The sequence below is a fragment of the Geotrypetes seraphini genome, chromosome 4 (assembly GCF_902459505.1).
Source record: "Geotrypetes seraphini chromosome 4, aGeoSer1.1, whole genome shotgun sequence".
Classification (NCBI taxonomy): Eukaryota; Metazoa; Chordata; class Amphibia; order Gymnophiona; family Dermophiidae; genus Geotrypetes; species Geotrypetes seraphini.
Window position 1 is genome coordinate 138487070 of NC_047087.1, and position 24051 is coordinate 138511120.

The 24051-nt window shown below is 43.7% G+C and overlaps 2 protein-coding genes across 4 annotated transcripts in view; both read right to left on the bottom strand.

Annotated features, from left to right (window-relative positions):
• PDZK1 (PDZ domain containing 1) overlaps nucleotides 1-24051 on the bottom strand; it is a 190512-nt gene that overhangs the window by 102347 nt on the left and 64114 nt on the right. For both annotated transcript variants that reach the window (XM_033941091.1, XM_033941090.1), the window contains one exon: nucleotides 23317-23512. In XM_033941091.1, the coding sequence (XP_033796982.1) occupies nucleotides 23317-23512 (196 nt within the window). The remainder of the gene's footprint in view (nucleotides 1-23316; nucleotides 23513-24051) is intronic.
• On the bottom strand, nucleotides 11285-14376 carry LOC117359015 (sarcolemmal membrane-associated protein-like). 2 transcript variants are annotated; one of them, XM_033941087.1, is made up of 2 exons: nucleotides 13041-14376; nucleotides 11285-12914 (listed from the first exon to the last, which is right to left on the bottom strand). In XM_033941087.1, exons 1-2 carry the CDS (start codon nucleotides 14374-14376, stop codon nucleotides 12064-12066), a joined length of 2187 nt encoding a protein of 728 aa, XP_033796978.1. In that variant the 3' UTR covers nucleotides 11285-12063. The 2 variants fall into 2 exon arrangements, with proteins under 2 accessions (XP_033796978.1, XP_033796976.1); XM_033941085.1 differs by having other exon boundaries at nucleotides 11285-14376.

Genomic DNA, 24051 nt, shown 5'->3' on the forward strand with positions numbered 1-24051 from the left:
GAGGAGCGAAGAGAGAGAGGGGACATGATTGAGACCTTTAAGTATATTACTGGGCGTATAGAGGTGAAAGATGAAATCTTCAGTCTTACAGGGTCCTCGGTAACCAGAGGACACTCGCTAAAAATCAGGGGAGGGAAATTTCGGGGTGATGCTAGGAAGTACTTTTTCACCGAAAGGGTGGTCGATCATTGGAACGAGCTGCCTCAGCGGGTGATTGAGGCCAGCAGCGTGTTAGAATTCAAGAGAAAATGGGATATTCATGTGGGATCTCTAGGAGAGTAAGAATCAGGGAGTGAATCATTGGTATGGGCAGACTCGATGGGCTATGGCCCTTTTCTGCCGTCAATTTCTATGTTTCTACAGCAATGTCAGTGGCCATGCAATGTCTGGCCTGGCTTCGAATGTCTGAACTGGACGTCAATCATCAAGACAGGTTGGCCAATGCACCTTGTCTGAGGGATGAGCTTTTTGGTGCCTCCATGGACATGGCTACCCAGAAGTTGTCTGCCCAAAAAAAAAACCCTCCACCTTCTCGTCCTTTCAGGCAACCATTCTCATATCAAAGAGAAGAAAAAAGCATTCATCTCTTACAAACAATCAGGGACACAGGACTCCAGAGTAGATTATCTGGCCAAGTCAAGAGCCGTCAAAGCGGCAGTTAGGGAGGCCAAATTCCGCATGGAGGAGTCTCTAGCAAAGAACATCCAGAAGGGAGATAAATCTTTCTTCAGGTATATCAGTGACAGAAAAAAGAACTCGGGCGGGATAGTACGTCTCAGAAAACCAGACGGAGACTATGTAGAGACGGACTCGAAAAAAGCCCAACTGTTAAATGAATACTTCTGTTCAGTCTTCACCCACGAGGCGCTGGGAATCGGCCTTTAGCCACAGACAAGGATTAAATCAGTAGACCCGTTTAGTAATTTCAAATTTACACCCAGCAGCATCTACTGCGAGCTGTCAAAAATCAAGGTCAACAAGGCAATGGGGCCTGACAACCTACACCCTAGGGTACTCAGGAAGTTGGGTGATGTCTTGGCGGAACCGCTATCCGCGCTCTTCAATCTCTCCCTTAGTACAGGTAACGTCCCGATGGACTGGAAGACGGCTAACGTCATTCCACTACACAAGAAAGGCTCCAGGATGGAGATGGCAAACTACAGACCAGTGAGTCTCACTTCAATAGTGAGCAAACTAATGGAAACCCTAATCAAACGCCAATTGGATAGGATCATGGACGAGGAGAATCTACAGGATCCCCACCAACATGGATTTACTAAGGGGAGATCCTGCCAATCCAATCTGATCAGCTTCTTTGACTGGGTGACGAGGAAGCTAGATGTTGGTGAGTCCCTGGACATCGTCTACCTGGATTTCAGCAAAGCATTTGATAGCATGCCACACCGCAGGTTTCTGAGCAAGATGAGTTCTTTAGGTTTGGGCGACACATTGACCAAATGGGTTGGGAACTGGCTTGGAGGTAGGCTTCAGAGGGTAGTAGTGAATGGCACCCCCTCCGAAATGTCAGAGGTGATAAGTGGAGTGCCACAAGGCTCCGTCCTGGGCCCGATCTTGTTCAACATCTATATAAGAGACTTTACAGAAGGGCTCCGAGGTAGAATAACATTATTCGCCGATGATGCCAAACTAAGCAATGTAGTGAGCAAAAGCACAAGAGACAAAAATGCAATGGCAGACGATATGGTGCATGACCTACTTCTACTGGAGCACTGGTCTAGGTCCTGGCAACTCAGTTTCAATGCCAAAAAATGCAAAGTCATGCACCTGGGAAGCCAAAATCTATGCAAGATTTATACCCTAAATGGTGAGATCCTGACAAGAACTGAAGCAGAAAGAGACTTAGGGGTGATTGTCAGGGAAGACATGAAGTCTGCAAATCAAGTGGAGCAAGCTTCATCCAAAGCAAGGCAAATCATAGGTTGCATATGCAGGAGTTTCGTCAGCCGTAAACCTGAAGTCATTATGCCACTGTATAGATCCATGGTGAGACCGCACCTGGAGTACTGTGTGCAATTCTGGAGGCCGCATTACCGCAAGGATGTGCTGAGACTGGAATTGGTCCAGAGAATGGCCACCAGGATGGTCTCGGGACTCAAGGAGCTCCCGTACGAGGAGCGGTTAGGGAAATTGCAGCTCTACTCACTCGAGGAACGTAGAGAGAGGGGAGATATGATCGAGACATTCAAGTATCTCACGGGCCGCATCGAGGTGGAAGAAGACTTCTTCTTCTTCAAGGGTCCCGCGGCAACAAGGGGGCATTCGTGAAAAATCGGGGGCGGGAAACTGCACAGTGACACTAGGAAGTTCTTCTTCACTGAAAGGGTGGTTGATCGCTGGAATAGTCTTCCACTTCAGGTTATTGAGGCCAGTAGTGTGCCAGATTTTAAGGCCAGATGGGATAGACATGTGGGATCTATCCGCAAAGATAGATAGGGAGGGTCACTGGAGTGGGCAGACTTGATGGGCCGTGGCCCTTATCTGCCGTCTATTTCTATGTTTCTATGTTTCTATGGTTTGCTGCAAAACCTATGACCCCCGGCTCAGTCTCAACCCAGGAGACAGAGAAAATAACAACCACCACCATGTCAGCAACAGCAAAAGTAACAGGCTGCCCCTCAAAAGTCTACTCAGCCTTTTTGACCTGTTTTTTCAGAGCATAGCCAACATCAACATTCTATACACTCTCTGGATCTCAAGAAAGCCTACACACATATTCCAATTCATCTGGCTTCCAGAAAGTACCTCCGTTTCCAAATCAATCGATGTCATTACCAGTACAAGGTTCTTCCTTTCAGCCTGGCATCTTCTCCCAGAGTTTTCACAAATTACCTGATTGTAGTGACCTCATCTCTCCGATCCCATGGTTGATCAAGGCTGTTTCATCTCAGGAAGGGGTTCAAGCAACATCTCAGACCATTTCCTTTCTTCAGATATTAGGATTTGAAGTCAACTTACCCAAATCACATCTCGTTCCGACCCAATGTCTGCAGTTCATTGGGGCATCCTAGACACCACTCTCATTAGAGCGTTTCTTCCTCCAGATCGCCTTCAGGCTCTCATACGTCTGTGTCAGCAACTGCTTCCTCTTCAATCCATCACTTCCAGGAGACCACTGGCACGACTGGCATAGCTACATCTTTGCACTCCTCAGTGGACCCTTGCTTCTCAGTGATCTCAAGTTACAGATCATCTCTCACAACATATATCTGTGACATCATCTCTTCTGCAGTCACTTCATTAGTGGATTACCTCTTCCAATCTTTCCAGAGGTCTCCTTTTTCACTTACCCCCTCATCACAAGGTCATCACGACCCTTATGCCTGGGGGGCTAATATGGACATTCTTCAGACTCAGGGTCTTTGGACCGCTAAGGAATGGAAATTTCACATCAATTTCCTGGAACCCAGAGCAATATTTCATGTCCTTTCATCATTTTCTCTGCCCTCAAGTCCTCCTCCTTCGCAGACAATCAAGTAGAAATGTACTACATAAATAAGCAAGGAGGCATGGACTCTCTCCTATTGTGTCAGGAGGCCCAGGAGGTCTGGACTTGGGCAACCACTCACAACCTTTTCCTAAAGGCTGTCTACATTCAAGGGGAGAAAAATTCCCTAGCAGACAACCTCAGCAGAATTCTTCAGCTTCATGAATGGAATCTCAACTCTGTAACTCTCCAGTCCATCTTTGCATAATGGGGCACCCCACAAGTGTACTTGTTTGTGGCTCCTCACAATCACCAGTTACCCCAGTTTTGCTCCAGGCTTTACTCTCCTCTCCGTCTGGAAGCAGATGCTTTCTCCTGGATTGGATAGGCCTAGTTTTATATGCATTCCCTCCAGTTCCTCTCATGTTGAGAACTCTGTTCAAGCTCAAGCGAGAAGCAGCAACCATGATTCTCATTGCTCCACAGTTGCCCAGGCAACATTGGTTCTCCCTTCTACTTCAACTCAGCTCCAGGAAGCCCATACCTCTTCCAATATTTCCTACTCTGCTTACACATAATCAGGAGTCTCTTCTGCATCCCAATCTGACATCACTGCACCTGACAGCTTGGCTTCTTTCGGGTTGAATCCATCTAATTTGCATCTTTCTCAACCTGTTAGACAAATCCTTGAAGCATCCAGGAAACTAGCCACTCAACATTGTTACCAACAAAAGTGTACTTGGTTTTCTTCATGGTGTCTTCTTCAATATCATGATTCAACTTCCTTGGCAGTGGAATTAGTGTTGGATTATCTAATCTAATCTAATCTAATCTAATCTAAATCTTGGGTTTATATACCGCATCATCTCCACAGGTGGAGCTCGACACGGTTTACATGGATAGGAAGCAACGGAACTCCAGTGGGTTTATAAAAGTAAGTAAGAGAGAGGTTAGGTGTGATAATAATAGGGAGGGGACGGGTTACGTTTTGGAGAAGAGCCAAGTCTTCAGAAGCTTACGGAATGGTAGAAGGGGGCTCAAGTTGCGGAGAGGGGAAGGGAGACTATTCCAGAGCTGAGCGATTCTGAAGTGGAGGGAGGACCCGAGTTTACCGACGAGGGAGATACCCTTTAAGGAGGGGAAGGATAGTTTTAATTTTTGCGTGGATCTGGTGGAGAATGGATTTGAGGAATTCCAGGATAGAGGAATAAGAGGTGGAAGGATGCCGTGGAGCATCTTGAAGGTTAAGCAGGCACATTTAAAATGGACCCTGGAGATGACAGGAAGCCAGTGCAGCTTGGACAGGAGTGGAGAGGCATGGTCAAATTTGCTTTTTGAGAAGATGAGTTTGGCCGCGGTGTTCTGGATTAGTTGGAGTCTGTGGAGGCTTTTCTTTGTTAAGCTAAGGTAGATGGAATTGCAATAGTCCAATCTGGAGAGGATGATGGACTGTACGAGTACGGCAAAGTGTTTTTGGTGGAAGCAGGACCTCACTTTCCTCAGCATGTGAAGGCTGTGAAAGCATGTTTTTATCAGGGAGTTGAGGTGGTCGTTGAAGGATAGCGAGGAATCTATGGTGATGCCCAGAACTTTGCTAGAGAACTCTAGTTGTAGAGAGGTGCCTGAGGGCAGTGGGATGGAGGTGGGTAAATGATCAAGTTTGGGGCCAAGCCAAAGTAGTTTGGTTTTGGATTCATTTAGTTTCATTTGTACAGCAAGAGCCCAGGATTGAAGTTTGGTTATGCATGAGGAGATGTTTGCTGCGAGATTGGAGAGGTTTGCGTCGGTCTCGAGGAGGATCAGGATATCGTCAGCGTAAGTGTAGAGTATTTCTAGGGGGGAAAGGTGGAGGAGGTTCAGGGAGGACATATAAATGTTGAAGAGGATAGGGGATAGGGGGGAGCCTTGTGGAACTCCACATGTCGGTTTCCACGGGGAGGATGAGGTACCATTCTTGGTGACGGTGTAAGAGCGAGAACGTAAGAAATTCGAGAACCAGTCAAGGACCGTGGAGCTGATGCCTATCTCGGAGAGTAGGAGGATTAGAATGTCATGATGGACAACGTCGAAGGCTGCAGAGAGGTCGAATTGGAGTAGAACGGCAAATTTTTTGTGAGAGTGGAGTTGTTGGATCTTCGAGGTTAGGGAGGCCAGGAGGGTTTCAGTACTGAAGTTGGGTCTGAAGCCGTATTGATACGGTAGGAGGATAGAGAATCTTTCCAAGTAGGCTGAGAGTTGGGAGGAGACAATGGACTCAAGCAATTTGGTTAGGAGTGGGATGTTTGCTATAGGGCGATAGTTGGATGGGATGGAGGGGTCTACTTTCTTTGTCTGACTCTGGACTCAAATCTACATCTATCAGAGTTCATCTCAGTGCTATTACAGCTTTTCACATGCCAGTAGAGTCTTAAGGTCTGCAAAATTGAATATTGATAATAATTTATTTGAGCGTTTTAATTTGCAGAGGGGAGTTAGACAAGGCTGTCCGTTATCTCCTTTGCTGTTTGATGTTGTATTAGAACCCCTATTGTTAGCCATTCAACAAGCAAAGGGGATACAGGGTATTCCGTATTCAAATATGGAATATAAAATTTCAGCATATGCAGATGATATTCTGTTTTATTTGAGAAATCCAGAAACTACCATTCCATGTTTATTGGAATTGATTGATACATTTGGAAAATTTTCAGGATACAAAATAAATTGGAGTAAGTCAGAGATTCTTCCTTTACATGTGCATTGTTCTAAAGGATTATTTGATTCTTTTCCATTCTTATGGAAGGAAGATGGATTAAAATATTTAGGTATTCGGATTAAAAGCAATATGGATGACACAATAAAAGAAAATGAGAAACTTTTTTTAAAAAGAGTTACAGAGTTAGAAACATAGAAATAGACGGCAGATAAGGGCCACGGCCCATCTAGTCTGCCCACCCCAATGACCCTCCCCTACCTTTCTCTGTGAATAGATCCCACGTGTCTATCCCATTTGGCCTTAAAATCAGGCACACTGCTGGCCTCAATAACCTGAAGTGGAAGACTATTCCAGCGATCAACCACCCTTTCAGTGAAAAAGAATTTCCTGGTGTCCCCGTGCAGTTTCCCGCCCCTGATTTTCCACGGATGCCCCCTTGTTGCCACAGGACCCTTGAAAAAGAAGATATCTTCTTCCACCTCGATGCGGCCCGTGAGATACTTGAATGTCTCGATCATGTCACCCCTCTCTCTGCGTTCCTCGAGTGAGTACAGCTGCAACTTATCCAGCCGTTCATCGTACAGGAGATCCTTGAGTCCCGAGACCATCCGGGTGGACATTCTCTGGACCGACTCCAGTCTCAGCACATCCTTACAGTAATGCGGCCTCCAGAATTGCACACAGTATTCCAGGTGGGGCCTCACCATGGATCTATACAATGGCATAATGACTTCAGGCTTATGGCTGACGAAACTCCTGCGTATGCAACCTATGATTTGCCTTGCCTTGGATGAAGCTTGTTCCACTTGATTGGCAGTCTTCATGTTCTCACTGACGATCACCCCTAAGTCTCATTCTGCTTCAGTTCTTGTTAGGATCTCGCCATTAGGGGTGTAAGTCTTGCATGGATTTTGGCTGCCCAGGTGCATGACTTTGCATTTTTTGGCATTGAAGCTGAGTTGCCAGGACCTAGACCAGCGCTCCAGTAGGAGTAGGTCGTACATCATGTTGTCGTACATTGAATTTATGTCTGTTGTGCTTTTGCCCACTACATTGCTTATTTTGGCGTCATCGGTGGATAATGTTATTTTACCTCGCAGCCCTTCTGCCAAGTCTCTTATAAAGATGTTGAATAGGATTGGGCCCAGGACCGAGCACTGCGGCACTCCACTGATTACCTCCGTCATTTCGGAAGGGGTGCCGTTCAACACTACCCTCTGAAGCCTACCTCCAAGCTAGTTCCCAACCCATTTCATCAATGTGTCGCCCAATCCTATAGAACTCATCTTGCTCAGCAACCTGCGGTGTGGTACGCTATCTAATGCTTTACTGAAGTCAAGGTATACAATGTCCAGGGACTCCCCAACATCCAGCTTCCTCGTCACCCAGTCAAAGAAGCTGATCAGGTTGGATTGGCAGGATCTCCCCTTAGTAAATCCATGTTGACGGGGATCCCGTAGATTCTCCTCGTTCAGGATCGTATCCAATTGGCGTTTGATTAGAGTTTCCATTAGTTTGCACACCATTGATGTGAGACTCACCAGTTTGTAGTTTGCTGTCTCCATCTTGGAGCCTTTCTTGTGGAGTGGAATGACGTTAGCCATCTTCCAGTCCAACGGGATGTTACCCGTACTAAGGAAGAGATTGAAGAGCGCGGATAACGGTTCCGCCAAGACATCACACAACTCCCTGAGCACCCTGGGGTGTAGGTTGTCAGGCCCCATTGTCTTGTTAACCTTAAGCTTTGACAGCTCGCAGTAGACACCGCTGGGTGTAAACTCGAAATTACTAAACGGGTCATCTGCCCAACCCTTGTCTGTAGCTGAGGGCCAAGTCCTGGCGCCTCACGGGTGAAGACTGAGCAGAAGTATTCATTTAACAGTTGGGCTTTTTCCGAGTCCGCTTCTACATAGTCTCTGTCTGGTTTCCTAAGACGTACTATCTCGCCTGAGTTCTTATTTCTGTCACTGATATACCTGAAGAAGGATTTATCTCCTTTCTGGATGTTCTTCGCTAGAGACTCCTCCATGTGGAATTTGGCCTCCCTAACTGCTGTTTTGACGGCTTTTGACTTGGCCAGATAGACTTCCCTAGAGTCCTGTTTCCCTGATTGTTTGTAAGAGATGAATGCTTTTTTCTTCTCCTTGATGAGGTCCTAAATCTCTGCAGAGAACCACTGTGGCTTATTGTTCCTTCGCCGTTTACTTACTGATTTAACATAGCGGTTTCTTGCTTCTTGTTTGGTGGCTTTCAAAGTCGACCACATTTCTTCCACGTTATCGGTTTCTGCTTGGCTTTGTAGCGCCTGGTGAACGAAGTCTCCCATTTCTTTGAAGTTTGTGTCCTTGAATTTGAGGACCTTGGTCAGTGTGGTAGATTTAGTGAAACCTTTCCTGAGATTGAACCATACCATGTTGTGGTCACTGGAGGCCAATGTGTCTCCCACCGAGACCTCTGTGACACTTTCTCCATTGGTAAGTATCAGGTCCAGTATTGCCTGATCCCTTGTTGGTTCCAACACCAGTTGCCTGAGTCTTGCTCCCTTCATAGAGTTTAATAGCCTCCTGCTGCTGCCAGAAGCAGAGGAAAGCGTGTCCCAATCCACATCAGGCATGTTGAAGTCACCTAACAATACTGTGTCCCCACGCAAGGTGATATTCTCTATATCTCCGATTAATTCCATATCTAGGTCATCCTGTTGTTTTGGGGGTCTGTATATTATGCTAAGATACAGGCATTTGTCCTTCCCTCTGGCCAAATTTACCCAAAGGGATTCCCCAGTGTAGTGGACATCTGTGATTCTGGTGACCTTAATGTCATCTTTAGTATATAATGTTACACCTCCTCCCATTTTGCCCTCCCTGTCCTGGCGAAGCAAGTTGTAACCCGGTATGACCATGTCCCACTCGTGGGAGTCCGTGAGCCAGGTCTCAGATATCGCCACCACATCCAGGTCGGCATTCCTCATTTCTGTTTCTAATTCCAGGATCTTGTTTTCCAGACTGTGGGCGTTTACGTACATAGCCCTCCATGTTGTATGTTTGTTACGTCTCAGTGGGGATGTTCCCGCTTGAGCTACTTGGACACCTTTAGCATTATTCGCATGTTTTGTACTTTCCCTAGACCCAGAGTTACAACGTGCACCTATCCCGGACTCCCCAGACCCAAAACTACAGTGTGTTCCTATCCCAGACTCGGAAATGTGTGTACCCTGTGGGGGTATTCCCGCTTGGGCTACTTGAACTCCTTTAGTACAATTTGCAATGTGTGTTCTCTCGCTGGACACAGAATTACAATGTGTACTCCCCCTAGACCCAGAATTACAATGTATACTCCCCTTAGACCCAGAATTACAATGTGTACTTCCCTTAGACCCAGAATTACAATGTGACCCAGAATTATAATGTGAGCCAACCCCAGACTCGAAAGTGTGTATACTCTCCCCTGACCCAGATCGGTGTTTACTTACCTTAGTCTCAAAAAAGTATTGGCAGCTTAGCTCGCCAGGTAGGTTGTTTGTGCGAGTAATGGAATCCTTTACACCTCTCTTGGTGGGGAAGAGTTCAAACTATTAAAATGATGATATTGCCTATGATGTGTCATCAAATGAGTATGATACCAATTTTTTTTCATGGGTCCTTTTATAAAAAGCTTAATGGTATCCTCACGAAATTTCTTTGGCTAGGTAAAATGCCTAGAATTACTTTAGTATCTCTTCAAAAATCAAATGAGAAGGGTGGGGTAAATTTTCCAAATTTTTATAGGTATCATCAAGCCTATATTTTACATCAGGGTACGTATTGGATCCTCCCAGAACTCATAGATAATGCCCTGGATTGGCTGTATTTGGAGTGGTGACTCTTTTTTCCTTTAAATCTAGTTCATGTTCCTAGTATTAAAATGCCGAGAAAGTATAAGGATAACAGAATTTTATCTGATACATGGAAAACATTGAGATACATTAGTAACTTAACACCTATTCCAATTAGTAAATCAATGAATCAGTCTTTATGGATAAACTTCAAGATTCAAATTGCGGATCTAAAATCTTATGGAAGAACTGGATTATTGCAGGTATTCGAACTCTGAATGATGTTATTTCAGATGGTAAACTGCTTGAATTTTCACAGCTGCAGCATAGATTTGGTCTTAATAGATCACAAAGTTTTAAATGGTTGCAGCTGAAGCAGGCTATTCAGGTGGGATTCCCTGAATGGAAAACATTGAATAATCAGTATAGCTTTCAAGCGGACTTCCTGGGACATCAAGTCGCATTGTGGTATAAATTAATATCTGGATATATGAATAAAAAACCAAAAAACGGTCTTAGAGACATTTGGAGCATTGAGATTAAGCAGCAAATTTCTGCATCTCAATGGCCACGAATTTGGTCTTGGAGAATGAGATGTACAGTATCAGCATCTATGAGGCAAACTTGGTTCTTTTTGTTGCATAGAGCGTTTTGGACCCCTGTTCGTTTACAAAAGTTAGATAGCTCTAAGTCTAATAAATGCTGGCATTGTAATCTAGAAGCAGGGACACTTGATCATTTAATTTACCATTGTCCCTGTATAAGATTATTTTGGAATTCAGTTTGGACTCAAGTAAATTGTCTATTAGGAAACCATGTTGCATTATCCTATGATACTATTCTATTTGGCATGTCTATGAGGAAAAAAAGTCAAATATCAGCACATAATAACAAACTATTATTAATCTTGACTGGGGTTGCTATTCAGCATATCACTAATAACTGGAAAAATTATACTAATCTTAATTTAATTTAATTTAATTCTTATATACTGCTAATAACCGTGAGGTTTCTAAGCGGTTTACAAAAATGAATGCATTAAAAGATACAATAAATAAAAATAAATAAGATAGGTACTTGGAAATTCCCTAAATGTCCCAAAGGTTCACAATCTAACTAAAGTACCTGAAGAGACAATTTATGAAAAATAAAGATAAAATATAAAGACAGAGATAGAGATAGAAATGAATATTCCACCAAGTAATGAATAAATAAATTTAAAGATAGAATTAAAAATAAATAAGTAAAATAAATAAAAAATAGAGATAAAAAATAAGTATCAACAGAAAAATAAAAAAAATATATATTTAAAGTGTTCTCTCCTTTAAAATACTTTAAAATACAGGAAAATCAATAAATTACATTCAAACACTTGGATCACTGCAATGTGTGCCCATCAATTGACCACGCTTTGCTCCCAGGGAAACCTTTGCTCACTAACGTGAAAATACACACACACAAATCACCCATGTACTCCCAAACATTTTCTAGGATGTACTTGTCATCCTCCTCCTTTCAAGTTACTGTATAATAGACAAAAAACGTTTTGTCTAAAACTACTGTCAGCGACGCTTAATCTTCATCCAACGAAAATATGGAAAGAGAAGTTGTCTCCAGCATGGTATTGTGCCTGCCAACTCAGTGACTTACAGAAGCTACAGTAAGAATGGGGTGTCTTAAAAAATAAGTTTCAAAGTGACAGGTTCCTAGAACCTTGTCTCTTTATTTCAAAGTATGTCTTTGCTATCCAGCATAAGTAAATCAACTTATAAAGTACATTTTCTTATCTGGCAAGGAAATTTTACAATAAGAGCCATAAACCTAAATGTCAAAAATAATTTGGTACCAAGATGCCCACTTTAGGCCACCATAACAGTACTTAAATTCCCACTAATTTACACTTACATGAAAAACTGCAAGCAAAATGTTGCCGACAGCAGAATGAAGTTGCACTTTTATTCCCTCTTTATAGACAAATACATTTTATACATTTTAAAGCAATGACCCTACTGCTGCATTCTTGAAGAGGTTGGTTTCATTAAGAGGTAAAAAGGAAGAAAATGTATCTGGTTTTCTCTGGTATGCGAGGATGGTGCATGGATTCAATAGTTCTCATGGTGAGGCTCTGCTAAAGCCTGGGTACAGCACTAAAGCTGTCACGGCAACCAGTGCTGTGATCACAGTGTCTTTATACCGTTTGAGCTCCTCCATGATAGTCTGCTTCTCCTGCTCGGTCATTTCATACTTCACCTTCAGCTCTGAGAGTAAAGTCTGTGTTTTTTCATACTCTTTCTGAAAGTCCTTTGCACGACTCTCGGCCTCTTTGAGTTGATGTTTTAGACCAGCTGCATCCCACTGACTTTGCTCCTTTAAAGACCCCACTTGATTTTCAAGCTCTTTCCGAGTTGTGTTTAGGACATTGAGATCACTAGCAAGCTCCCGACTCTGCTTCTGTGAACTAAGCAGATCATTCTTCTGACGCTTTAGTTCTTCTGTCAACGAAGCATTTTCATGCTGCAGAGAAAAGCAGTCTGCTTGGAGAACCTTGCACTCTCTTCTCAGGTTTTCCACATCAGCTTGCAAGTGAGCAGCCTCCTTCCTCTGTTGTTCCTCCTGTTCCTGGCACTGCCATTGGAAACTAGCTTGCAGACTGACAATTTCCTTTTCGGATTCTGAGGCTGCTTTGCGCCACTGTTCTAGCTCGGCCCGCACCTCTCCTTGAAGTTCGGCAATGTCGCTGTTGCGCTCGGAGGTGGCTTGTTCTGCTACCCGCTGCAGTAGAGCAATCTCTTCCTGAGCACTAGCCAATTCATCCCGTGTGCTGGCAATGTCGTTCTCTTTTTGCTCACGCAAGATCTCAATCTCATTCTGAAGCCTCTGAAGCTGAGCTTGAAGCAGATGGATTTGCCTGGTTGATTCCTCAACTTGCAACCTGTTTGCTTTTCTCTCATCTTCCAGGAGTGCTTGGAGTTCAAGGTACTTTTGTTTACTTGTTCTGGCTAGGTCTTGGGCTTCAATCAGCTCTTTGTGCAACAGCTCAATTTCTTGCTTTGTTTCATTAGTGCCAGATTGCGCATGCTGCAAGTCATCTTTTAAAATAGTGACTCTATTGATAGGTTCATTTAGCTCTTGCTCATCCATCAAGGCGTCTGTAGTGTCGTCGCTACTCTTTTCCTTGCTTGGGCTAAGAGAATCTGATAAATCAGATTCCTTTGCTTCTGCTTGGCTTTCTTTTAATAGCTTTGTTTCTTCTACACCTTTGGTTAGATGTTCTTCCTCTATGAGCTTGCCTTGTAAAGCGGTCAGCCGCTCATTGGTGAAGTCATTATCTGCCTGCAAAGCCTCAATTTTGGCCTGAAGTTCTTGTTCCTTCTCCTCCATTTCATCTATTTTGTGCTGCAGTTCTTTTTTCTCAGCTTGTCCTTTTTGCTGAATTTCCTCTTGCTTTCCTTCTGCTGTCTTCAGCTTGTCTGACAGATCTTTCATTTCATTTACTGCTCCATTATACTTGTTTGCCAGTTCTCTTAATTCCTCTTGCGTTCGTTCATTCATTTCCTTCAAGTGGGTACATTCATCTTCAGTATTACTTAAACTTCGCTCCACTTCAGAGAGTTTCCTGACCACTTCTATTTTTTCCTGTAGGACCCGCCTCAGGGAATCTTTGGCTGTTGTCTCGTAGTTGTGTTTGTCTTCTTGCAATGCTACCAACTCCTTCCGAATACCATCTTCTGTCTGATTTTTTGAACATGCTTGCAATTGATTTCCCATGACTTCTAACCTTGATAGCAGCCTATCCTCAGCTATTAAAGCCTGCCAACTAGTATTTGAAGCTTCTTGTGTACAGGCTAATAGCCGCTGAAGGGTGGCCAACTTTTGTTCCAACATCTGTTCCCGATGTAAGGCCTCCTGTAGATACTGAGAAAGCTGGAACAGTTCCTGAGAGTACATAGTAGGAGTATTAGCAGCAACCTTGTCAACAGGACTTGGTAAGGGAGCTTGGATGACATCTGTTTGCCGTCGAGCTTCCAGGCCTTCTGGCAGAAAAAGTTTTACTGTGGACACTATACATCCATGAGTAACTTTCCGGGTGTTCTCAGTCACATCTACCCCAAACTGAATAACATCACCAGAAAGAATCTCACATGGTGGACTTTCTTCTGACCCTCGACTCAATCGCTGACTATTTATAAAAGTTCCATTACTGCTCTTAGTGTCTTGAAGGTAGAACTTGCAGGTCTTGTGGTCGAACCAGACGAGAGCGTGGTTCCGGGAGAGCACCTTGCAGTCGAAGGTGGTGTTGTTCTGCGCCGGGCGGCAGCGGGCCACCGAGCGGCCGATCTTGATGGGCTCGTCCAGGTAGACATGACGCTCCTGAAACGGGTGAGAATTCGGGCGGCAGGTGAAGATGGCCAGAGCTGAAGGCATCGATGACATTTTGATGGAATTCGGTATGCCATATTTTTAAGATGGAAAGAGCAATTGCAATACAGAAAGGGGGCCATTGGAATGATATTGTAATGAGTAAACATCATTTTCCTTGGATGAATATATGTACACATAGGGGGGGTGGGGGGGAGTTTTTCTGGAAATTTCACTCAATTATATGTTTATATTATATTTATGATATAATCTAATATGATAAAGAGCTAGCCGCGCATGCGCACTCCTATTTGCGTGTTCTGTGCGCTGTAGGTCTGTGGCCGAAGGAGTGCGCATGCGCGCTAATACGTCACCAGCCGATCGCCTCCACAAGCCGGACCGCAGCCAGACGACAATCTCTGTTCCTCCTTTGCCGCCCACCCCCTTCTCTTCCCGCGGGCCCGAATGGCGATTCCAGCAGCGTGTGCATCAGTCTTCACACGCTGCTTCGGGCCCTTCTACTGCCCTGATTTGCTCTGCCGCGTCTCTGATGATGTCATCAGGGACATGCCAGAGTAAATCAGGGCAGTAGAAGCACCCGAAGCAGCGTGTGGAGACTGATGCAAGCGCTGCTGGAATCACCACGTTTGTAGTCCGGACCGCGGGAAGGGAAAGGGGGGGGTAGAGGAAACGCTAATGCTGCTGCACAGGGAACTGGTGGGGGGGAGGGAAATGGAGGGGGAGGGAATGCTGCTTTGCACAGACAGACAGAGAGAGGAAGGGAAACACAAAGAAAATAAGAAAGACACAGGGGCAGGTGCACAGGGAACTGGTGTGGGGGGAGGGAAATGGAGGGGGATGGAATGCTGCTTTGGACAGACAGACAGAGGGAGGAAGGGAGACAGAAAGAAAAGAAGAAAGACAGGGGCAGGGAGCTACACAGAAAGACAGGCAGGCAAAGGGGGACAGAGACAGACAGAAAGGACAGCGGGAGACGCGTCAGGAAGGGTGCGGGATGCGGCAGTGGAAACTTTTCCAATGGGTGCAACTGGGCGGCTGTCGGGAACCTCTGACCAGGGGCAGAGCAAGGTAAGAGTATCATAGAGATAAGAAGGAGGAGGGGGATAATAAAGGAAGGGATGCCTACTGCTGGATAGGGGGAGAAGGAAAGAGGTGCTGCTGGACAGGGGGGAGGTAAAACAAAAGGAGAAGGGCTGCTGCTGCATAAGGAGAGCAGTGAAGGGGTGGTGGTGGACACAGGAGAGGTAAAACAGGGGGAGCAGGCAAGGGATGGTGATGGACAGCCAAGGAAAAAGAAAGGCAGAAAGAAAGAAAGAAAGCGGCTAAGGAGAGAGAGAGAGAGAAAGAAAGAAAGAAAGACAGACGCACACACATATGTTCTAGCACCCGTTAATGTAACGGGCTTAAAGACTAGTTGATTATAATATTTGAAAGAAGGTGGGTGGGACGGGATATAATTTTTATGTTTTTAGAATTATATGAGAATTACAAGTGTTATTGTTGTTACTAATGATATATTCCTGTACGCTTGCTGTAAGTTTTCAAAATGAATAAAGAATCTAAATAAATAAATAAATAAATAAAGTCTTAAAGTGGCAATATACTTTTAAAGTGGCCCGTACCAGGGCTCCGTCGGTGACGTCACTCATACATGAGAATATCTACCTGCTGTCCCTGGATAACACCTGTTACGGTAAGTAACTGTGCTTTATTTCACAAGCTTTCTTTTCTCAAACACTTATTATAACTTTATTTATTAACACTCTCAAATATTTCAATTTTCCTTTCAAACCACTCTCTCACATACAGAGCACTCATTAACAGCTGCTTTCTTGAAATATTCCGTTGCTCTCTCCCAACTGTCACCTGCAAAGTCTCTTTCTGACTTGTATAGTCAGTCAATCAGAAACCTTCTCTCATAGGCACAGAACTCTCCACACAAACACATTCCAATTGCAGTTTTAAATAAATTTTAAATCCTTTAATCTAGAAATTAATTAAAGAATTCAGTTGTGTCAATATTCTGAATCATTATTCAGCCAAAATATTGCCATCTTTAACTTGCAGGAAATTTATTTTTAGTTCTGAGGAACTTCTGCAATCTCTGGGCAACAGTAACATTTTTGCAAGGCAGCAAACAATATAGTACAGCCTAAAAGGTCTCTAGCACCTAAGCTGACCAATTAGTTTTATTTAAAATTCTGAATTTTATATTATATAATTTTCTCAGGAGCTGGTCTCCTTGCCAGTCTTATTTTAACACACAAAGCATGCGTGAAATTTCACCCCAAAATTTCCATTTTTGGAGTCACTACAGCCCCCCAAATCACCCAGTAACCTCCAGGGCTAATATGCATAATTACATGTGCAAATATGCATGCGCGATCATGTTATAAATGTGAATCACATCATATCATCACCATGGGGCCACCATTGCCCCTTTCTTCAGACCTTCCTGACCACCCTGCCACCTTTAAAATATTAAAGCGTTGGTGGTAAAGTGTTAATTTTGGCTTTGAGATCTTCCCAGAGCCTTCAGGCCTGCCCCCCTCCTGGTTTCAAACATGTGTGTGACATCACCAATGATGTCGGTGCACGCATGCATCACTGCTCATGTCCGCGGCAATGTTGTCAGTCTGGCCCAGTGCTCGGCAAAGGCCTGGGCCTTTCCTGTGAGGCTTTCCCATTCTTGCCCTTTATTCTAGCGGCCCAGAACCAGCTGTGATTATCCTAAATCCAGCGATTGTGCTGGATCCAATCCCCAGACCCGCAATTTGGGTCCCAATTGCATCCTCATGATTTTGGCCGCCTCAACTCCCCCACAGTACTTTTAAATATATATATATTTTTTTCCAATTAAGTTACATTAACAATAAAATGTCCATTGCAAAATCTCTGCTCCTCAGAGCTTGAGGGTACTTAGTTGAATATTTTTTGATCTAGGGCAGGGGTGCCTACACTTTTTTGGCTTACGAGCTACTTTAAAAATGACCAAGTGAAAATGATTTACCAACAATAAAATTTTAAAAACCACAAAGCACACTGTACGCACAGAAAATGTTAATTATCATTTATATTTTGGGTTTTTTCAAAGTGGTCAAGGCAGATGACTTTAAAATATACAACGTCACCTCAGTAACAACTATACAAAAATAGAGAAATATACCCCCTCCCTTTTTACTAAACTGCAATAGCAGTTTTTAGCGCAGGGAGCTGCGCTGAATGCCCTGCGCTGCTCGCGATGCTCATAGGCTCCCTCCGCTAAAATCCACTACTGAAGTTTAGTAAAAGGGGGCTATAGTGCAAAATATAGACAGCAGATATAAATTCTCAAAATGGACACATTTTGATCACTAAATTGAAAATAAAATCATTTTTTCTACCTTTGTTATCTGGTGATTTCATGATTCTCTGGTTGCACTTTCTTCTTCTGACTGTGCATGCAATATTTCTTACCTCCTTTCTGCCTCTTGCATGCTTCGTCTCCTCCAGACCTCATTTTATTCCCCAACCATCTTTGTCCTTCCATGAGTCCAACTTTTTCTTCCTCTCTCCCTGCCTGCCTCCTGACACACTCCATTTCCTCCCTCTCTCCCTGCCCCCCCCTTTCTTCCTTTCTGTCTCCTGCCCCCTTTCTTACTTTCTTTCTCTGCTGTCTTTCTTTCTGTCTCCAAGCCCCCCTTTCATTCTTTTTGTCTCCCTGTTCTTCCTCCCTGTCTTTCTGTTTCCCTGTCTGTCTTTCTGTCTCCCCGTTTTGCCTCCCTGTCTTTCTGTCTCCCCTTTTTTTCTCCCCAAGCCACCGCCGACGTCTTGGAAAGGCCCCCAAACCACCACAGACGTTGCCGCCGAGTTCTCCCTATTTCCCTATGCCGTAACAGGCCAGCAGCCTTTCCCCTGACGTCAATTCTGATGTCAGGGGGTGGATGGGAAGGCTGGCTTACCCGGCACTTCTGTAGTTGCTACTGGCCTGTTGTGGCAACAGGGAACAGAGAGAATGCAAAGGCAACGCAACCTTTTGGGCACCCCTGAAGTTGGGAAACACTGTTCTAGCAGCCCAGGGAAGAGCATACACTCATACTGTGTTTCCCCAAAAATAAGACAATGTCTTATATTAATTTTGGGCCCCAAAAATGCACTAGGGCTTATTTTCGGGGTAGGTCTTATTTTTTTCATGTACATGATCATCTCTCTCTTCCTCTCCTTCACCCCAATTTAATTCTTCTTCTTTCCTTTCTCTCCTTCCCCCCATGTGCAGCATCTTTCCTCCCCTCTCACCCATCTCCTTGTGCCTTCCTTCTACAGCATCTTTATATCCCTCCCACTCTCCCTCCCATCCCCCTGTACAGCAGAACCCTTGCACTGTGCACAGCATCTTTCTAACCCTTCCATCCCATCCGTCAGGAGCACAAAAACCTAAAAATTATCTCTTTTTTTTTCTTCTTCCTATTCTCACCTCTCCTGTCACTTTCAACCCTCTCTTTCTCCTTTGTACTTCTTCCCTCAAACCTGATCTTCTCTCTTCTCAGAACCTTTTTCTCAGCCTATCTCCCTATCAACTCTCTGCTTTTGAATCCCACACAGTTCTCTCCTTTTCCTCATCTATTTCTCTTTCTCAGCCCATCTTTTACCCAATTCTCTTTGTATCACAGCCCATGCACCTCTCTAGCTTGCATTTACTTCAGCTCTATTCTCCCTTTAACATTCCATATCTCTTTCCTTGGCCTCTCTTCCTCTTACAACATATCAGTGCCTGTGTGTACTGTTTCCTGTCCCTGTTTCTCTGTCAATTCCTCATTCCTTTCATAGTGCCTCCCTCAGCACTTCTCCCCCCTCTATGGTAGACCTACACTGCTGCTCTCCTCTGCTCCCTGCTATGAGCCCATTGCTCAGACATTCCTTAGCCCAGTGTTTTTCAACCGCTGTTCCGCGGCACACTAGTGTGCCGCGAGATGTTGCCTGGTGTGTCGCAGGGCCGCCATCAGGGCAGTACTACCAGTCCTGCATTCAGGGGCCCGGAGCTGACAGGGGGCCCGAGGCAGGGGCGCCAGTAGCTCGCCAAGGCAAAGTGAGTCGATCACCCAGGACTCACTTTGTCTTGGTGATCTAATCTATCGAGCCGATAAGTCTTCTTCTCCCCGACGTCAATTCTGCAGTCGGAGAGGAAGTTCGGGCCAGCCAATCGCTGCCTGGCTGGGCGGAACTTCCTCTCCGATTGCAGAATTGACGGCAGGGAGAGCATGCGTCGGCGTCGGCTTTGGGGCCTGTTATTCATTGGTGGGTCCTGTTCCCCGATGGCAGCGGCAGTGGCTTGGGGAACGGCAGGGAGAAAGAAAGAAAGGGGGCAGGCAGGGAAACAGAAGGAAAGAAGAGAAACAGAAAAAAAGAAAGAAAGGTCAGGGAGAGAGGAAGAAAAAGTTGGGGGAGGGAATGAGGTGTGGAGGAGAGAAAGCATACAGGCTGATAGAAGGGAAGAAAGATTGGATGCACAGTCAGAAGAAGAAAGTGCAACCAGAAATCACCAGACAAGGTAGGAAAAATGATTTTATTTTAAATTTAGCAAAGTGGAGGCAGTATTACCACAGTTTTCAAAGGAATTTGCCCAAATAACTTAATAGTTAACTGGGTAAATTCCCAGAGATGAAAACTTCCCTTCACTTACTATGCACAGTTCTGAATTTATATCTGCTGTCTATATTTTACAATATGGTCACCTTTTACTAAACCGCAATAGTGGTTTTTAGCGCAGGGAGCCTATGAGCGTCAAGAGCAGTGCTGGGCATTCAGCGCAGCTCCCTGCGCTAAAAATTGCTATTGTGGTTTAATAAAAAGGATGGAGGGTATATTTGTCTATTTTTGTATGCTATAAAAACCAAATACAGAGAGAGGCTGAGAGCTGTTGACGAAGAGCTACGTGTGTGTCTTTCTTCGATTCCAGCCAGAATATCAGCTTTGTGTTCAACCAAACAGGCCCAGGTTTCGCACTGAATAAAGTATTTTATAATTTTTCACTATTCTGTTTACTTAATATTTCATAATAAAGTAATTATATAATACTTTCTTTGTGTTTATTTGATTCCTATTCAAGAGAATTACTTTATATATAGTCAATATAGGCACAGAGTTAAATTTTTTAACATTTTCTAATGGTGGTGTGCCTCGTGATTTTTTTCATGAAACAAGTGTGCTTTTGCCCAAAAAAGGTTGAAAAACACTGCCTTAGCCAACCAATAGCTCAGGAGGAGGTGGAACAAGTAACTCAGGAGACACCAACCTTCCATCCTGTTTTATTACCCTGCAGCACAGTATTTGGCTAAGGAATGTTTGACCAGTTGTGCCTCCTCCCAAGCTACTGGTCCTGCATCCTTTGCAGCTTACTGGCTGGTTAAGGAATATCTGACCAATAAGCTCAGCCTTACTTCCTGCTTTCCTCTGCAGCTCTACATGGGGAAGATTTAAATTCTGATATCTGGGCAGTGCTATAAAGAATATTGGCAGTGCTTTAGCACTCACAGAGCTGGCATCTATGGTTAGAATTGTTAGGAAAGAAATACAGAATAAAACAAAAGATATCACCTTGACTATTGTATGCAATTCATAAGAACATAAGAATAGCCTTACTGGGTCAGACCAATGGTCCATCAAGCTCAGTAGCCCATTCTCACGGTGGCCAATACAGGTCACTAGTACCTGGCCAAAATCCAAGGAGTAGCAATATTCCATGCTATAGATTCAAATCCAAGTGATTTGAATAAATGGCAGTCCAAATTATTTGATTTATTAATAGCTGTTACTATACAAATGATTCTTTCTCATTGGAAGTCAGCTCAGCAGTTAAATGTGTCTTTTTGGTGGGCCACAATTATGATGACTCATAAATATGAGTGCAAAGCCAACTCCCTTGTTAACAAAAGCTTTAAATCTAATAAAATTTGGTCACCAATAAAATTTTTTTCTTTTTCATCCAATATTTTCCAACTGGTTTTAGTATGAACAATATATTATATAAATAAATAAACTTTTTGTAATCAAAATCTGATCTGCTAACTGATCTATATAGAGTTTTTATAACTGGCTTTGAATAAATGACTTTATACGAACTTTGGATTAACAGCATAGATGCCTTAGTCCCCGTTGCATCTATGATTTGATTGTAAGGAACATTGTAATTGTATAATATCCTTGTTTTTTATTTATTTGTGATTGTAAGTGATACCTTTAACTGTAAAATATCCTTGATTTATTTTATTTATACATTCATTGTGTTAAAATCCAATAAAAATATTTTAAAAATGAAAAAAAAACCAAACCCCAGCTATGCTATCCACTCTTACTACAACCTCTGACAATGCGTTCCAGAGCTTAACTATTCTCTGAGTAAAAAAAAATTTCCTCCTAATAGTTTAAAAGTATTTCTGTCCCCTAGTCTTTGTCATTTTTGATGGAGTGCAAAATTGATCCATTGTACTAGTTGCCATATCTCAAAAAAGGTATAGCAAAATTAGAAAAGGTACAGAGAAGGTTGGAAAACCTCTTATATGAAGAACGACAGAGAGGGCTCTTCAGATTGGAGAAGAGATGAATGAGGTGATAGTGATCTATATATCTTGAGTGGAGCAAACATGTTTGCTCTTTGAAAAAATAGATAGACTGGGGGCACAATATGAAGCTGCATGCTAGTACATTAAAAATAAATAGAAAATTATTTTTTCACTCACAGCATAGTTAAGCACTGAAACGTGTTGCCTGAGGATGTGGTATATGCAGTTAGTGTAGCTTATTTAAAGGTTTGGCTAAATTCCTGGATGAAAAGCCCTTGAGGAGTGGAAGAGTAGCCTAATGGTAAGAGACGTGGGCTAGGAAACGAAAGGCCTAGGTTCAGATCCCATGGCAGCACGTTGAGCCTTGGGAAAGTCACTTAACCTTCCATGCCTCGGGAGAATGCAATGGCAAATCTATCCTGTATCATGTCAGGAAAACCACAAGGGAAGAAAGTAGTTCCTCATTGGGAGTAAACTCAGATTTGATTTGATATCTGGATCTGGAAACTACATAAACCATTATTAAAACAGTTGTGAAGATAACTACTGCTTGTCCCTGGGGGGAAGTAGCATGAATCTTGTGAACTGGTTTGGCTATGGTTAGAAAAAGAATGCTGGGCTGGATAGATTTTGGGTCTGACTTAGTATGGCAATTCTTATGTTCTTTTGTTACACTCTAATCTACTGGGGAGCTGGTGGTAATATTTGAGTCTGATTGGTACCTTAATTTTTGTGCTGAATAAAACTATCATAGTAAACTGACTTAGAAAAATACCCTCATCGTCCACCAAGTCTGCCCAAGAAGGTGGTCAAAGCTGCACCTGCCATTCCATGCAGGTAATTTGCCACAATACCAACCACATATAGGCGGTTTCATTTGATACAGTCTTGGAAGAGTGGTTTCATAATTTTGGATGCAGCATAGTCACATTAATTGGGTTTCTGCAAGATACTTGTGACCTGGATCGGCCACTGATGGAAACAGGATACTGGATTAGATGGACCATTGGTCTGACCCAGTATGGCTATTCTTATGTTTTTATATCAATAGTTGATTAATCAACTGTCAGTACTTGATAAACCAAATTGATAAACTTGTGTCGCCTAAGAAACCTGGATAAAATCCTTTCCTTGGGTGTGGGTCCGTGTGTTGGGTGTTTCCAAGGGGACTGGAGAGCACCTAACTGAAGATTCCAGTGCCTAACTGAAATTTCCATTTATTAGGAAAAGGGAGGACTGCCAGTCACAATGTGTTTACCAATTCAGTTAGAGGAATTTGCCTTAATTTCAGTCCACTACCCTATCTGCTTGACCACCACTCTGGTAACCAGGGATGAACTGGAATCCACTCACAACCCAAATTTTACACCTAGATTAGGACTCTATTGTGCATAGCAGTGGAGCTTTGAGGTAACTATGTGGAGCATTTTGTAGAGATGTTTCTTACCTTTCCGATAATGTTCTTCCCTTAGATAAAACCCATAGCCATCTGATCCTTTCTTTAGCTCCACAATTCGGGGATTGAGGGGGAGCAGTTTGAGTGTGGCAGTTTCCATGTTCAGTTTCAGTTTTTTCTTGTGGTAGTACTCTTCTGTGTCTTTATCTGCTAGCAAGAATAAAACACGGTCTCCAGAATTCTTTACCTGCAAAAGAAACAAAGTTTTCATTGGTTTTGCTTGAGAGGGATATGTGATTTCTGATTTTTATTCTTAATATTTCAACTGTCTGGTGTAGGGCCATTATTAGGAGTGTGACAAACAGGGCAGTTGCCCTGGGCCCCTTATATCCCGTTTAAGAGATCAATCTACCTGCTTTAAATATCAGCAGCAGTAGAAAAACAACTGCTTTTACATACAAGCAGCAGCGAGACCTACCGCAACCACCAAGAGCCCACAGACCCGATCCTGCCAGGATTGTGAACTCCTCCCCCTGCAGTCCATTGGAGAGATCAATCTGCCTGCTTTTAAATATCAGCAGCAGTGGAGATCAACTGCTTTTACACCTAAGCAGCAACGAGACCAGCCACAACCACCGAGAGAACACAGACCCGATCCTACCAAGAGTGTGAACTCTTCCCCCCCTGCAATCCGCTATGAAGATCGACTGTCGGCTCCGGGCGGCTTTCCCGCAGAGGAGAGAATCCTGCATTCATCGTGGGCCTCATCTGGGGCAGCCTCCTTGG

Bases quoted from the DNA above. Each gene is read 5' to 3' on its own strand.
- LOC117359015 (XM_033941085.1), bottom strand. From the start codon at position 14,376: ATGCCTTCAGCTCTGGCCATCTTCACCTGCCGCCCGAATTCTCACCCG.